The following is a 15665-nucleotide window of genomic DNA, read 5'->3' as shown; positions in this document are numbered from 1 at the left end:
TTGAAAATAAATAAATAAATAAATAAATATACTTTTTCTTCTGAGAAATACCTGACTGTCCACTTAAATACAATTTGCATCTTCTTCATTTTGGATCATTTTTGCATTTGTTTTATTGTATTGTCATATTCTATAGCCAAGTCATAGCTAACTGTTTTTAAGGATTTGTAATGCATTGCTAAATATCCCTTTTGGATTAACATTGATACATTTTCTTAAAAAAAAAAACCTTGCAGTTGAGTCTTACGGTATCATGCTGAAGACTTTCGTTAGAAGATTTTGTGGAATTACTCTATGTAAAAAATAGGACATCTTCCTTACTGAGTCATTATACTGAAAAGGCAAAACACGTTGCCACAATGTATTAGAAACTATAGATTGGTGGTCATTGACTTACACCCATCATTTAATTACTGTGTGAAGTTACAGTAGTGCTGAAAAGATGACATAACTAGCTCTTGCGCTTACAACTATTGCAATATCCCCACGGTCATGTGATAAACCTTCAGGCACTTGGCAACCAACGTGTATTTACGATGGTTGCAGAGACTGAGGGTCAAAAGATCACTATTTCAACTTTCCCGGGGGCTTCCAATAAACAAAGTTAGTAAGAAAAGACAGATTTGCTTAATGACCACATGATTTGCTTAATGACCACGGCCAAAAGGTCAAATTCAGATATGGCTCTTAACTTAGCAGCAGACATTCTGGCTCCAATTATGGTCAAAAATTGAGGACTAACTGTATCATTTTAGATCAAATAATCATAGTTTTTAGTTAGTCTTCGAATTAGACAGCCATACAAATCCAATAAATAATCCAATAAATGCTAATAGTAAACAGTTCAAAAGTATTTTAGCTTTTTTTTTTTTTTGCTTATTTCCCTTTCTCTTTTTCCATTCTGTGTTTGAATATTTTAGGATTTTCAATTTTGCATCAGTTGTCATATATGAGTGCTAATGGTTCTAAGAAGCCAGCTAACCTTGATGGAATCTATAGTGAACTCATTAAATCTGCTTTGATTTGAATATACTTCTTTTGTTTTTACCTTGGCCATTGGTTACCATGACTTATGATGCTTTCTCACTCTTATCATTAGATTTTTTAATTGTTTAAAAATCCATTTATAACTTTTAATGTTCTTGGTTAATCAATGCAAGTTTACCTAGCTAGATTTTGGATAGTTGATTGTTTTTTTCATCTATTATTAGACTTTTTGTAGCACTTTTTGTAGCACTTTTTCCTTTGGCTATTTACTTTCCACTTGCAAGAAAGTAGCATTGGGCAAATAAGAGAACTCTATGTATTTATAATTAAATTTATCTATTTCTTTCTGTTTGTACCTAAAATTTAAAGGTAAGGATGGATATTACAATTCTGTGTTAGAGCAAGCCTTCTATAATTTTTGTTTTTATTAATAATACAAAATAATTTAAGAAAAAAAACCCTTATTCCTCGTTCTTTTTCCAGTTTCCATGCTTTTTCAGCCACAATGTTGGAGGATTAAATGATTGCCTTTTTCATTAATAAAATTGTGGCTTTCCTTATTTAATGACATGATAGCAACATGGTCTAATAGGGCTATTTCCTCCTTTCAGAAAGGAGGCAGAAGCAGAACAACCATGGGAGAGAAAATCTGTGCTTTTCTGCTTACATTTAAACTACACAAATCTAGCAAGTTAAAAAACTTTAGTGAGAAAAAAACCTATCAAGAAAAAATATTCATTCTTATATCCATGATGTGTTTCTTTTGTTTCACTGGGAGTCAGTGGTGATTAGCTAAATGACTAAAATGATTATATGGAGAATACTTGTTCCTTGAAATCCTTACACTGTTTCATATTTGGGTATATACATAATTTTGTATTTATTTATTTATTTAGTCATGTTTATGTAGTGTATATTGGAGGTGGTGACCCTTTGAGAGCTGTATGCAACGAAATTTCATTTTAATGTATGCCGATTAGTGTACATTCAAAGTGATGATAAAGCTGTTCTGTTCTATTCTCCTGCCTGTTATCCTACCTTTACAATAATCATGGTGGCGTCTTATTATGCCTGTTGCTACCTGTCAAATATAGCATATTGTAATACAGACATTCCTCTACTTACAAACAGGTTACATTCTGAAAGGCTGTTTTGTTATAGTAGTCTTCCAGTACTACTAAGTTGTGGTTTGTGGAAGTAGCTGGCTATTCAATGGTTAGTTGGTCATAGGTATTGTTATCTTTGGTGTTGTATATGGTTATGAACTTGTGTATTCATGATGCAGTCATGATGCAAAAATACTGTTTGACCTTAAGTACATATATTAAAAGTAAGCACTAATATACATAATGAAAGCAATGGTTTTATTAGATTCTTTGGAAAAGATTTTTTATAATTCTATATCATATTGCTGAAACAGTGATGTGGGAAGACAATTTTTCTTAAATGTACTACTTGCTTAATCACTTATGAAATTATGAAGGGTATGAAATTATGAAGGGTCCCCCAAAAGTTATGACTGTCATGCACCCACTCCATCCCTGTGGTTATATGATCACATTTCAGGTGCTTGGTAGCTGGCTTGGACCCCTTGTAGTATTAAGTGGTTTCTGGCAAAAAATGCCCATTTATGAGAGTGAATTTGCTTAGTGATCATGAGGCTTGCTTCACAACTATGGTTTGTTCCATGATTAGTTGTGACTAAAATTCTGGACTCAATTGTGGTTGTTTAGCAAGGTTTCGCTGTAATAGTCCCTTTAGGTGGTGTTGCTTTTAAGTTGGACAACTAATTAAATGATAAGCCATGGAAGCACTGCAATTTTTTAAAATTTAAATTATATAATTAAATATTTGAAGTATTTACTACAATTATTCTGCAATTTTGTAAAAATTTGTAAAAATTTCCTTTAACACGAATATTCAGATATTTATCCAAATATCATTGCAATGGGTTTTCCGGCAGAACGACTTGAAGGAGTGTACAGAAACAATATTGACGATGTTGTAAGGTAAGAATGTATTCTCAATGCCTTATCTCATTGACAAGCTTAATATTTTGTGATTTGTCAAAATGTTTACCATTCTGGATTGATTGAATGAATGAATGAATGAAACGAACTAATGCTGCAGTATATAAGAATTGATTATAGAATAAAAATATTTTGAAAATTTGGATTCTGTTCTGCAAAAGCATTCTGTGCAAGTACTAAGCTTTGAATTTAATATCCGTAAAATTTAATATATGTAAAATTTTAATTTATATAAAAATATTCCCCCCCCCCAAAAAAATCATCCCCTCTCAGTAATTGCATTATTACCTCATCCATTGAAGTCCTTAATCCTTGTGGGAATGCCCTTTCAGCTGTCAAAAAGTTAACTTATTCTTGCCCTGTCATCTGAAAAAAAAAAAGAGCTTTAATAAACATACTTTTCAAACATCAACAGTAGAATTGCTCTTTCACATGATGATTTTGTAGAACTATATGGTATTGATCTTTCAGTAGGCTGGACTTGTTTGTTAGCCTCACTGTTTAGTCTGAAAAAGTTTGCCTATGAAATTTATAATAGAGGAATTAAATATTCCAAGTATTGCTTATTGAATAATAAAATAAAAACTGTATCAAATTTCAATTCTTTTTGCTGAAAGATAGTTTCCCCTCTTATACTTTGGCATTGGCTATATTGTACTGAATGCTATTGGTCCCCCCCCCAAAAAAAATGTTGTGCATATTTGTTAAGCCTCAAATTCTTAAGCCTCCTTAGCTGCCCGAGGTTCAAAATCTGAAAAGGCCATTTCATAATGTCTTCCCTTGGGATATTATTGAAGCAGAGGAAGCTGTGGAAAAACTGGTAGATCACTGGGGAGATGATTATATGTGGAAGGCAGATCATTGTTGCAAAAAGTATTATCATCCCACCTGTGAGAATTGCCCTGAAATTATCTTACTACCTTGAAAAAAGTTTGACAAAAGTTTCCATAAAAGCACAATAACAGCACAAAGGTGGTGAACGAATTTGGTTGCTTCAAATAATATATCTCTTACTTTCTGGATGTTAACTGTAACAATCCCATTTTAATTTGTCACTATCTGTGAACATATTCCTCCAATGCCAGGCCACCAATATAGCAAATATATTTTCTTTTTTTAAACTTGCCCTTTATTGTTGCTGCTTCCTTTGTTTGATTATTTTTTTAAAAAAATTAAGTATTAAAAATAAATTATTTTTAAACAGAGCTTAGAAAACTTTCATTAGAATGTGAGAACAGAAACTAACATAAAACAATTTGGTGTTTAAAAATGTTTTATAATACCATAAGTGTTATCTAATTTTATTATACAAGTTTTATCATTCCACTTCAATTGAAGTACATATGTATGGTGCAGGGTTGTAAAAATAGGATTGTTTTAAAAGAGAAAAAAATGCCATTGATAATGGCATTAAATAAATAGTACTTTGAGTTAAAACTGCTAAAACAATAAAATAATGTTAAAATAATAAAATAATAATGTTCCCTCAGATATAGCATCTTCTTTACTGCATATGATTTATAGGCCTGAATACATTTATATAAACACAGTTCTTTATGTCACATTTATAATTTGGAGGATGACATCCTTGAACCACATATTTAATTTAAAGCTTTCAGAGAGGTGAAGTGAAAACCCTCTCATAGTATTAAGGCTGTCCCGTCCTCTGGAAAGCACAGCACAGTTGCTTTGTAGCTTTTCCAGGTGCCTTTCCCCTCAAACTATGGGTCATGCCTAAATATGTACTCAGCCTGGGATAGCTGTAAAAGCAGCTGTTTTTATGGTAGATGTGTCTACAAGGATTCCTAAACTCAAATATTATCAATTCTAACCTGGAGAATAAAATTCTCAATTCAGATGGCTTTTTAAATATTACACAGATCAGTCTTCTATCATGTTTACCCTGCCTAGTGTTCATACTGGTTACTTTTGTAGTAAAACTAGTATCCAGTGCCATTCCAGTTGTCTTATTTTAACTATCTTCAAGAAGAAGCTGTGATAAAGTGATTATCTTTCTGTTGAGATCAGAAGTTTTTGCTTTCTTTATTAAATCCTAGCAAAATTTCCATGTGTTCACTAAGAGTTGACAGAGACTTAATGGCACGTAATCATTAATCAATATTTAGTAAAACTTTAAAAAAAGAGAAAACCTAAAAATTTCAAAAGAAAAAAATAAAAATATTGTAATTACAAGACAAATTGCATTCATATTACATGTATAACAACATTCCTTATACCCTATATAATATGCATATATCATACTTTGGATGCATATTTTGAAACATGAAGCCTTGAAATCTTTGATACTTGATTTTTGGAGGTCTAACACTTTATAATTGATTTAAATTTGAGGGTAAAAGTTTCACTGTGACTACCGGTAGTTTCACTCAATATTAATGGTATCATTAAAATAGTAATGATATAATGTGTTTTTGTTCAAAGAAATTCAATCTACTCCTGCATGTGCAGAATTAATCAATACTATTTCTAGTAGGAAATGTTACAGAAATTGCAAGAATTTTAGTATTCAGTTGCATCCAGTTGCGTCCAGAGATTTAAAAAAGGATAAAACAATTATTTAAAAAGCAAAACTGAAGAATAGGGTGCCTTTCTTCCAAAGACCTAATTCGTCTGATTAATTGAAATACTCTAAAAATAGGTATTAGATAGAGCAAACAAAAGAATCTTGAAATAAGTACTCTAATGTTGGAGCTGTTAAAACAGTGGTTACATTTGTGGTTTTGACTTACTGGCTTTCTGTTGATTCATTTTCTCATCCAGAAACTTGACAATCAAACTTAATAGACTATGAAGAGGATAGTAAATTGGCAAAAGAACAAGAATCAGTTATGATTTGAGAATTGTTCTGTGCAAATACATTTCATGGATAAGTCAAATCTGGACGTATTTCAGTTACATGAACTGCATTTCAGCAAATAATGAATACTTGAAAAAAGAAGCTTCAATATATATTATTACTTCTCAGATTATACATACTGATTAGTTTAATTTGTAGATACCCAAAGGGAATAAAACTTTATTACACTTCGATGCAATTTTTAACTAAGTTAAACTTTAAAAGTAATCTGTTTGACAATAAATACATTAACTAAATACAAATCTAAAATCTTTTACAATTTAGCTTGCTTTTACTACAATATATTTGTTAAAAAAACATACATTTAAAAGAATCATGGTTAACTTGTTATGATAGCAAATTATTCAGAAAAAAGTACTTGAAAATATTAATTATCATGTACTAATAGTATGGCATAAGTATGGCATGAGCTCTAGAATTTCTAGAATCTAGAATTTGAGAAATGGCATTCTGATTCTTTTTCCCAAGATAAAATGGGTAAAATAATGGTGCAATTCTGTATAAAAACTGCATTATTTATGTACTAACACTATTTATGACTCTAAAATTGAAGCTTGATAATAGGACACAGGATTTGGGTATATTTCAGTACGTGGCTATAAGAATACATTTTTATATATTTTTCCCTGGGATTTATGGGTGAAATAATCATGATAATTTATGAGCTGGCATGTATAACAAATACCTCTGTCCATTTTTGCAATAACACTAAACCATTAATTCTGTCTCAAGTGTGCAGTAGCAATGTACTCATGCATAGAGCTTAATCAGTTCATCCAAGTAGTTAAATACCATGGAAGCCACAATTAAAAAGCTATCTTAATACTAACAATGTAGATTGAATTACTTCTAAGTAAACAAGAATTCATAAATAAATTTGAAATCCTGAAATGATGATTTACCATAGCATACAGATTTTGTCAGGTGTCCAAGCTAGAACTCAGCATAAGCTTCCCAGACAGTCTACTCAACAAGACTAGATAGGAATCTTTATTGCATACCAAGATGAAGCCAATATAAACAGTTGATTTTCTCTACCGCCATTAGCATATAGTCTTTTCTTATCCTATCTACAGCTTAAAATCTGGTGCTTCTTTTTCCTGCCTTTCTCATAGTTTATGGATTGTTGCTTTGGACTTTTCAGTTTTGAAGCTGTTGGTTATTTAGACAACTGACATCTTTGCCCTAAGAAGCTTGGATCCCCATTTAAACTCTCAACCTCTATTAAATCTCATTGAGGTTTGATGTATTAAGAATTGGTTCTGTTAAACTTTTTTCAGTTTGAGAAATATTGATTCATGAAGTTAGTTTATGATTATGCAAGAAATAATCACATTTGTCTAAAAATGTGTGATAAATTTTATGAGTGGTTTTTGATAAATGATGCAGTGCTCCAGCATTTTGAAGGAACTATTTAAATTGTTAAAATACCAGTAACCACACAGCACATGAGTCAAATTTTAACTATAATTGTTGAATATTGGGATTTCCTAGAATAGTGAAAAAAAATTAGTACTGTACAGTCTGTATTGTGGATGTAATTAAAATGCATAGAACCACATTTTTGCTTAAAAACCTGATTGTTTGACATAGGGGTTTATTCTACTGATATCGGACAAATTTGAAGCTGATTCTGCTTGTTTTCTGTTGTGAAGTAGAGTTGCATTTATTTTTATTTCAGACAGATTGTATGAAAGTTAAAATTAATTTTCAATGTAGATGGTGCCTAGAAATTCAACTTTCTTTATTTCAGTAACAGTAATATATAAATAAAATTTAACATCTCCTAAGATTTATAACTAAGGGAAAGATTATAGTGAAAAGCAGCAGTTGATATGTTATATCCATAAAATATTATTTGTTCAAAATTGCTCTCAAACATATTTTATTCAATCTTTTTTTTTTTTTTAAAAAAGCATCCAAATGAGTTTAATGTATCACTTTTCTTTCAAGGTTTCTGGATTCAAAACATAAAAACCATTACAAGATATACAATCTGTAAGTATGCTTTTTTATGTAGCTTCTATAGATACTGGCCTTAAATATATTAAAATGCATTAGAGTAGTGGCCTCCAACCGTTTGGATGCCAGGGACCAGTTCCATGGAGGGCAGTTTTCCATGGGCTGGGGGAGTGGTTTCATGCACTGCCTGATCACTTGCACGTTCCTACTCACTTGTGCAGCCTGGTTCTTTAATAGGAAACCTATGAAACAATGATATGTCACCTAACTTGTTTTAGTTTTAGCAAGTGAATGACTTCATAATAAGTAAAAAGAGAATTGAAACATTAATTACTCATAAATTGAGATGATACTTTATTCTGTAAAGTAATTGAGAATTTGCAGTTTAGTTCCTAATGATCCTTATTAGGAAAAACAGGTATAAAAATATTTTAATACTGATTTTCTTAGTGTATTTTTTTTAAAAAGATTCAATATTTTCATATTAAAATCTAGGTTTGAGGTTTAATAGGAATAAGGGTCATTATTATATTACCTGCTTCCCTACTCAGTTGAGTATTATTTAGTAGGAGTTCAGCTGAAGAGGTTGTACAAAAAATGCTTTTAAAAGTAAAAAAGTAAAAAAAAAAAAAAACGTTGGCCACACCCACCCAGTTACATTACCCCCCAAGCCACGCCCACAGACCGGTAATAACAAATTTTACATTTCACCATTGCTCTATTTATCTACATGGCATGAAGAACACCCAAACAGTAATGCTTCACTCTTTTCTTTATGATTGTAGTATTAGATTGTAGAAAAGAATTTGTATTGTATATAATAGGTTTGTCTCCCTACTAAATGATAATGCTTCATGCAATTTTAACTTTTTTCTTTCAGATGTGCTGAAAGACATTATGACACCGCCAAATTTAACTGCAGAGGTATGTTTGTTTTGTGTTTTTCATAATTTAAGAAACCAGAGTAAGCATACCCTTCAATAATAATTCCATTTCTGAAGTGTTATGTGTTAATATTAGTAACGTGAGTTTTCCTTTTAGTTTCTTCCCCTTTATTATTTGGGAGGGGGGGTTAATTTTGAAAGGGTGACCTCTTCACAAACATTTCATGACCTAGTGACCTCCAAGCATACCAGATATCTCCTAGAATTTCATGCAAGAGTTCAGTCTCAAGAATTTCATATTTAGAAAGACTGAGAATTAGTCCTGCTCTTTCAACAGCCCTTCAGAAGTTTGGGATGCTGAGTTGTATTCCCCAACTCCTCAGAAATTGCTTATTATTAAAAGATTATTACGCACTTACGTAGCCTGATAGTTATCCAGCAGCTCAACTGTCTATGAGTAGATATATATTTGTTCATATTTTGAGAATCAATGTTTTGAGAGAGAGGAATGTTATACGAGATATAGATTTGTGGCTCTTTGTAAATTTTAGTAAATTAGGACTAATATTTTCTTTATAGTCAGAATTTGCACTTTATTTTAATTTGATCTCTGAGGGCAGCAAGAAGTTCAGCTAAGGAAGTGATGATATCTCCAGAGTGTACCCTATCAGCTTTTTGGTAAGAGAGGAATTGAAGCGATTTCTTCGAAACAATAATAAAATTCATCTCATTGGAGAGAAGGCAGGTATCTTAGATCTCTAAGAAGTTTGTTTTTGAAGGAGAAATCCCTACCCACCCCCCTCCCCCAAATACTGACTCTCTGGTCAGATTTCATCACTCATAGTTTAAGGCACATAAAATAATTAAATAATTTCAATATGTAGTCTGGGGATACTCTTAAGGCCATGATGGTGAACCTATGGCATGTGTGCCACAGGTGGCGGCATGCGAACCGTTGCCCTAGGTCAGCTCAACTGCACATGCGTGCGCGCCTCCCACTGGCAAACTGATTTTTGGGTCTGCTGCGCAAGCGGGAGACGTGCATGCATGCCCATGCCTCCCCTTCCAGGAGTCTCCACACGGCCCGTTTTGGATGCCAGGTAAGTACAGGGCTCGCGTGGAGGCTCTGGGAGGGCAAAAAACGGGCCTACAGAAAGTCCGGAAACAGACTGTTTCTGGCATCCGGGGGAGGCTGTTTTTGCCTTCCTCGAGGCTCCAGGAAAGTCTCCAGAGTTTCCAGAAGGTGAAAAACGGGCCTACTGGAAGTCCAGAAACGGCCGTTTCCAGACTTTGGAGGCGTCAGGGAGGCCTGCTAGGACTAAAACGGGGGGGGGTTGTGCACGCATGCACAGGGGTGGGTGGGAGCACGGGTGCTTGCACGCGCCTGTGCAGGGGGGACAGGGCAGCGCGGGGGATTGCGCGCACATGTGCAGGGGGCAGGGCGTGTGCATTGGGCATTGTATTATGAATGTGAGCACGTGCGCTATCGCGCGCACATGCATGCTATTGGCACCCGAGGGAAAAAAAGGTTAGCCATCTAACCACCTCTAAAGGTCACAGGAGTTAATTCATGGATTATAAATTGTGTAATCCAGCATACAATAAGCAAGGAATTTATTTTGTTAATGCATCAGCTTTTGTAGCTGTGTGATCATGTACTTCTATTTCATATAGTAAAATTTCCATCTTATGATTAAAAAAATCATCAATATGCTACTTGTTGGGCTCCATAGCCTATAGGATTTTATTATTTTTGGATTATTTTAATTTTTAAAAAGGGGAAACACTATATTTATAGCCTGCAGAAGGTTTTGTGACAAAGTAGGACCTCTCTGATATTTAGGGTAGTCCCTGTGGTATATTGAAAATAAACATTTTAGGGGCCTCTCTCCTAAGAATTGTGCCCACTGATTTAGTAAAATACATGACAAACTGATGTTACAGAGAGCAAGGTGTAAAATAATGATGAGGGGAGTATCTTTTTTGTAAATAATTGCTCTGCTTTGTCTACACACATTGTAGTAGCTATTTTATGAAAGTGGTCATAATATTTCTCAAAATTTTAAAGACTGTAAAAGATAGGGACCCTTAATTCTGGGCCTTATTGGGAATGGATGTATATTTAACAGTAAAGGGCTATTTCTGAGGAGCAGCAGCAAATAGGCTTCTTGTAAAAACAGGTAAAATATGTATACTTTTGAACTGGAAATCACAATTTAAAGAAAGCAAGCAGTTCATATATCAACCATAAAGAATATTGTTTTGCATGTTGTGCTTAGTGGTTAATTCAACAGAATTTAAGAGCAGCTGCCCTTCTCAAAAATTTCTAGCTGAAGGTGTGGAGGTTAGAGCAAGTATGAGAGACCTGTGTGTGCAGCCCTTTCTCTACCCAGATTGAGCCCTTCACGTGTTTGATCATGTGCCTGAATAAGGTCCCCATTTTTTCATGATCTAGATAGATATCATGAAGGCTTACAGCCTCTGTTTAAAAGTATCCATTGTACCACAACTTCTCAATAGTGATCTCATCAAAAGGAGTTTTTCCCCCCCTAGATTGCCTCAGTCACTGAGAAATGTAACTATATAACCCCTTCCCAACCATTATCCAGAAGGAATTAAGGGGCTATTAGCATTGCAGTACAGATAAATTGTCAGGGTGAGAAGAATCTACCCTATATGAATTGCCAATCTGCAAGAATGGATATAGCTTTGTAGAAAGTTCAGCAGTCGTCTTCTGGTGCTTTTAGTGATTTAAAGAACTTTTGATACTCAGTGATATGCAGGCTGAAGCTACTCAGAAGACTATTTTCTTACATTTGGTGGTGAAATATTTTTTGTTGCTGACCAGCTTGGTAGCTTTTGGTTTGTCTGAATATACCTCATTGATTTCACACCTTGCAACTAAATTTTGTACTAAGGAAATAAGGTAATTGTCTTACTTCAGTTCTATTACATTTATTTTACCACCCATGAACTTGATTTAATATGATTCATAAACGATTCTTTAATGCTATGTAGTTCATACTTCCCCACACATTTCCTGGCTGAGAGGTAGTAGAAAATTTCTTTCATTTTCTGTTAAATTCAGTTGCATTTGAATCTTGGCCACTGATTAATTTCATATATAGTTGATTGAAACAAAGAATAAAAACAGACACTTCCATTTATCTTGCTGGTGCTAAATGCAAATGTTGACAGAGGGAATCAATGAGTTTAAAGATGTTTCATATGAAACACAATCATATTTTATATCTAGTTGCAATTGTTTCTGTGCATATGTAAAACCAAAACCATAGGTATATCTCTTAACTTTAAAAAAAACCCAAAACCCTAAATGGTCAGACAGTTTTCAGTATTTCTAGATTTTTTTTCCATCAGAGTTTCCTGGAGGAAATGGGGAGTGATGAAGATTTTGAGTTGTGAAGCCAGTGTTATTAAAATAATCTGTACATGGCAATCTGTAATAGAGTTAGATTTAGAAACATCCAGATTTTTTTATTCAAGAAATTATGCAAGAGATTTTTTTTAACAAGGAATACTACAAATATCTTTGAAAATTAGCGTTCAATTTAATAATACAATTTTTTGGTTTTTAGTTGCACAGTACCCTTTTGAAGATCACAACCCACCACAGCTAGAGCTCATAAAACCTTTTTGTGAAGATCTTGATCGATGGCTTAGTGAAGATGGCAATCATGTTGCAGCAATCCATTGTAAAGCTGGAAAGGGACGAACTGGTGTAATGATTTGTGCTTATTTGTTACATCGAGGAAGGTTTCAGAAAGCACAAGAAGCTCTAGATTTTTATGGGGAAGTAAGGACCAGAGATAAAAAGGTAAGAAACTTGCTTTTTCCATGTCAATGTTATTTTCTTTGCTGAGTCTTGATTCTTAGATTTCATTGGGGGGGTGGGGGGTTCCTTACCATATTATGGACGGTGAACATACAATTAATAATATTGCAATGTTATTTAATTTCCTTTGACTTACATGATCAAAAACATCTGCTTTTAGGCATAAAAATGTATTTGTGTTTCTTTGCAATGCAAAAGTAAAATTCATTTAGGATTTGAGATTCTCCATAGTGAACTTTGCTCCACTTTTTTGGATTTGAAATCTGGTTATAATAAGCATTCAGTCATTTAGTGAATATTTTTTTAGAACATCTATATATGATTATGGTAATATTTGAGAAAAAGATTTATTTCCTGTTTCCACTGTCTAGTTTCATATAAGTATAGTATCATTAATTTTTTTACTAGATATACTGTAACTAGGTGCACTTTGCTAAATTTAGCTGATCTAAAACAGTTCAACAAATCAGATCTGTTAAGACTTGGATGGGAAACTGCCAGAAAATCCCAAACCCACAGACTAGGCTGGGAAATTGGGGGGAAAAAAAGAATGAAAGAAACATCCTGGAAGAAGGCAATAGTAAATGACTTGATTTATTGCCAAGAAAAGATTATTATAATATCAGCATAGTCATTAGAATGCTAGGTCAATCTGCGGGACCCTTACCTTGTTAAGAAAATTACATATTTCCCTTTGATCCATGTCAGAAATATATTTATTAAAAGAGGAAATACACATAATGAAAGCCTCACATAGGATTATCTTACTGATGCAGCTGTTAAGAGCACAGCTATGTTTCATTTGGGAAGGAAGCCGTATTAATGTGTCTGCTTCCTGCTTATATGTTAATAGAGCATCAGTTGCTTAGTTGATTCTTTGTATGTATTTCAGTTAATTGATCTATTTAATTCTGCATGTAAGTAAAAAAATTTTTTGAAAAAGGCTACCAGTTTTAGACGAACCATGCGGATATTTTAGAAGATACGTTAGTTCATAATAATGAGGACAAGCATCTGCTTTCCAAATACTTTAGAAAGTACACGCCTTCAAAAAAAATCTGTTGGTTAGTTTAATTGAACATTTTTTTTTACTAAAGCAAAAGGATTTTAATGGATTAAAAGCTGAAAAATTCAACTTTTAGGGTTGAAACTGAAAGTTTCAATTTTAAAATTAAAAAGTTTATAACCATCATTTCCAAAATCTGCTTCTTCAAAATATGTACAATTGACATAGTACTCTTAGTCAATGTTGCAAATTGCATTTTCCTATTTTATAAATTATATTTGTTGGATGAAGGGGATTATAGTAGAGTTAAATTTTATATACATCATCAGAAAAAAGTATATTTTCAGCTGACAATATAGTTGTCCAATTAGGTGGTTTATTAAGTTGTAACTACTTAACCGATCTTCCTATTTCTATTAAAAAATGATTAAAGAAAAAATATGCTCACAGATCAGTGTCCTGGTGAAAAGAATTCTTATTCGTGGTATTTAACTCTTAAATATAAAATGTACATTATAAAACACCAGATAATTTAAAAATATATCAAATAGTTCTTAAGTTAGAGATACTAGCTAAACCTAAGTTAAATATATTTTGTATTGAATTAAAAATTATTTGATCCTTAAATTCAGGAAGCACAGTTTCTTTATAGAGTTTTGCAATTAGTTTGTAATGACGTAACTTCCCCAAAGTTAGCACCAAATTGTAATTTTAGCGTGAGAGAGGGTGTATATAAGAATATAATAATTTTAACGGATTATTGTAAATTTATTTACTTGATGCTACCGCCTTTTGAAATAAAGTTACCTAGTATGCCACTTGAAGACCAAGTATTGGTCTCAGCCTAAATGGTTTGTACATCCTGCTTAAGATGCTCAAGTTACTAAGGGAGTAAATAATGTAGTTCGTTTTGTAGGATGTTTCCTATTTGGATTAAATTGTAACATATTTGAACTCATGGGAAAAAGTGATATTTCTAACAAAGTGATTCCATATACCAAACCTTTTTTCTCATCCTGTAACAGACTAGGATATTTACAAATTCTGAGACTAATGTTATGTATCTAACCAGCAATAATTGAAAGTATGCAGTGTACAAAAGCCTTGGTATATAAAACATGTTTTGAAAAACCTGGCCTTGAATAATAAAATGAAATTTGTGGAATTTATTTTCTTACCACTTATGCAATGTAAGAACTTTATTCTCTTATGTGTAAAAATGAAATGGCAATTGTACTATAATCACAATAGTTCGTGAGTTTGAATTGAAGACCTTTTGAAGTAACCAGAAATTACAAATTGTGAAAATGTTTAGTTTTCAGAAACTTTTTTTGACCAATCAAAATTTATTTACAGTCTAAGAAAAAGAACAGTAATAAAGTATAATAGCAATAAAAATGAAGTTTTAAAATAGTGTGAAAGTCCTAAAGCAATTAACACTAACAATAACATAAAGGAGGAACTCATAGCTACTACTAGCTGTAGCTATTGATCAGAATTTTGTAACATCATAGAGGCTTCTGAAGAGTAGTCATCTAGGAGAAGGCAATGAACTCTTGGTTGCAATTGCAATTGGATCTATAAACAATTGGAAGTATTAAACTTGATTGTCAGTTGGTGTATAATGAACATTTTAGTAACATGTGTGAGACAGAGTCCACCTCCTGGTCTGAACAGAAGCAAGTTTAGCTTACATATAGGAGCTTTATATATCAACCAGTTGTTGCTTTAATAGGTAATGCAATTTCCACCAAAGTATGTAATGTCCTATATGGAACATGTGAGATGTTAAAAGAAATATCTAGGGACAGTACAAGGAGGACTGAATTGGATTTGGGGGTGTTGTTTTTGGTTTTGCACCTGACAAATAGCATTATTAATCTAAGAAGAAGGCAGTCTATTGTTTTAATCATTTAATGGGTAATTTCTTCCTGAGTCATTCTCATGAAATGAAATCAAAGATTACCGACAACTCTATAAAGGTTACATAGAAGACACTTTTTGGGGTGACTGTAATATTTCTAAGCTTAGTGATGTGGTATATTGGGTCTAGGAAGAGAGCCTT

At 32.8% G+C, this 15665-nt stretch overlaps 1 protein-coding gene across 1 annotated transcript in view; it reads left to right on the top strand.

The window, feature by feature from the left end:
* The window catches only part of PTEN (phosphatase and tensin homolog), a 61734-nt gene that overhangs the window by 11285 nt on the left and 34784 nt on the right, over positions 1-15665 (top strand). Inside the window, exons 2-5 of the mRNA XM_034425942.3 lie at positions 2912-2996; positions 7849-7893; positions 8738-8781; positions 12338-12576. Coding sequence (XP_034281833.1) covers positions 2912-2996; positions 7849-7893; positions 8738-8781; positions 12338-12576 — 413 coding nt within the window. The remainder of the gene's footprint in view (positions 1-2911; positions 2997-7848; positions 7894-8737; positions 8782-12337; positions 12577-15665) is intronic.

The sequence above is a fragment of the Pantherophis guttatus genome, chromosome 6, assembly GCF_059756535.1.
Source record: "Pantherophis guttatus breed Tessera chromosome 6, ASM5975653v1, whole genome shotgun sequence".
NCBI classification, from domain to species: Eukaryota; Metazoa; Chordata; class Lepidosauria; order Squamata; family Colubridae; genus Pantherophis; species Pantherophis guttatus.
The sequence above is the reverse complement of the archived record's forward strand: the minus strand, read 5'-3'. Positions and strand labels throughout refer to the sequence as shown.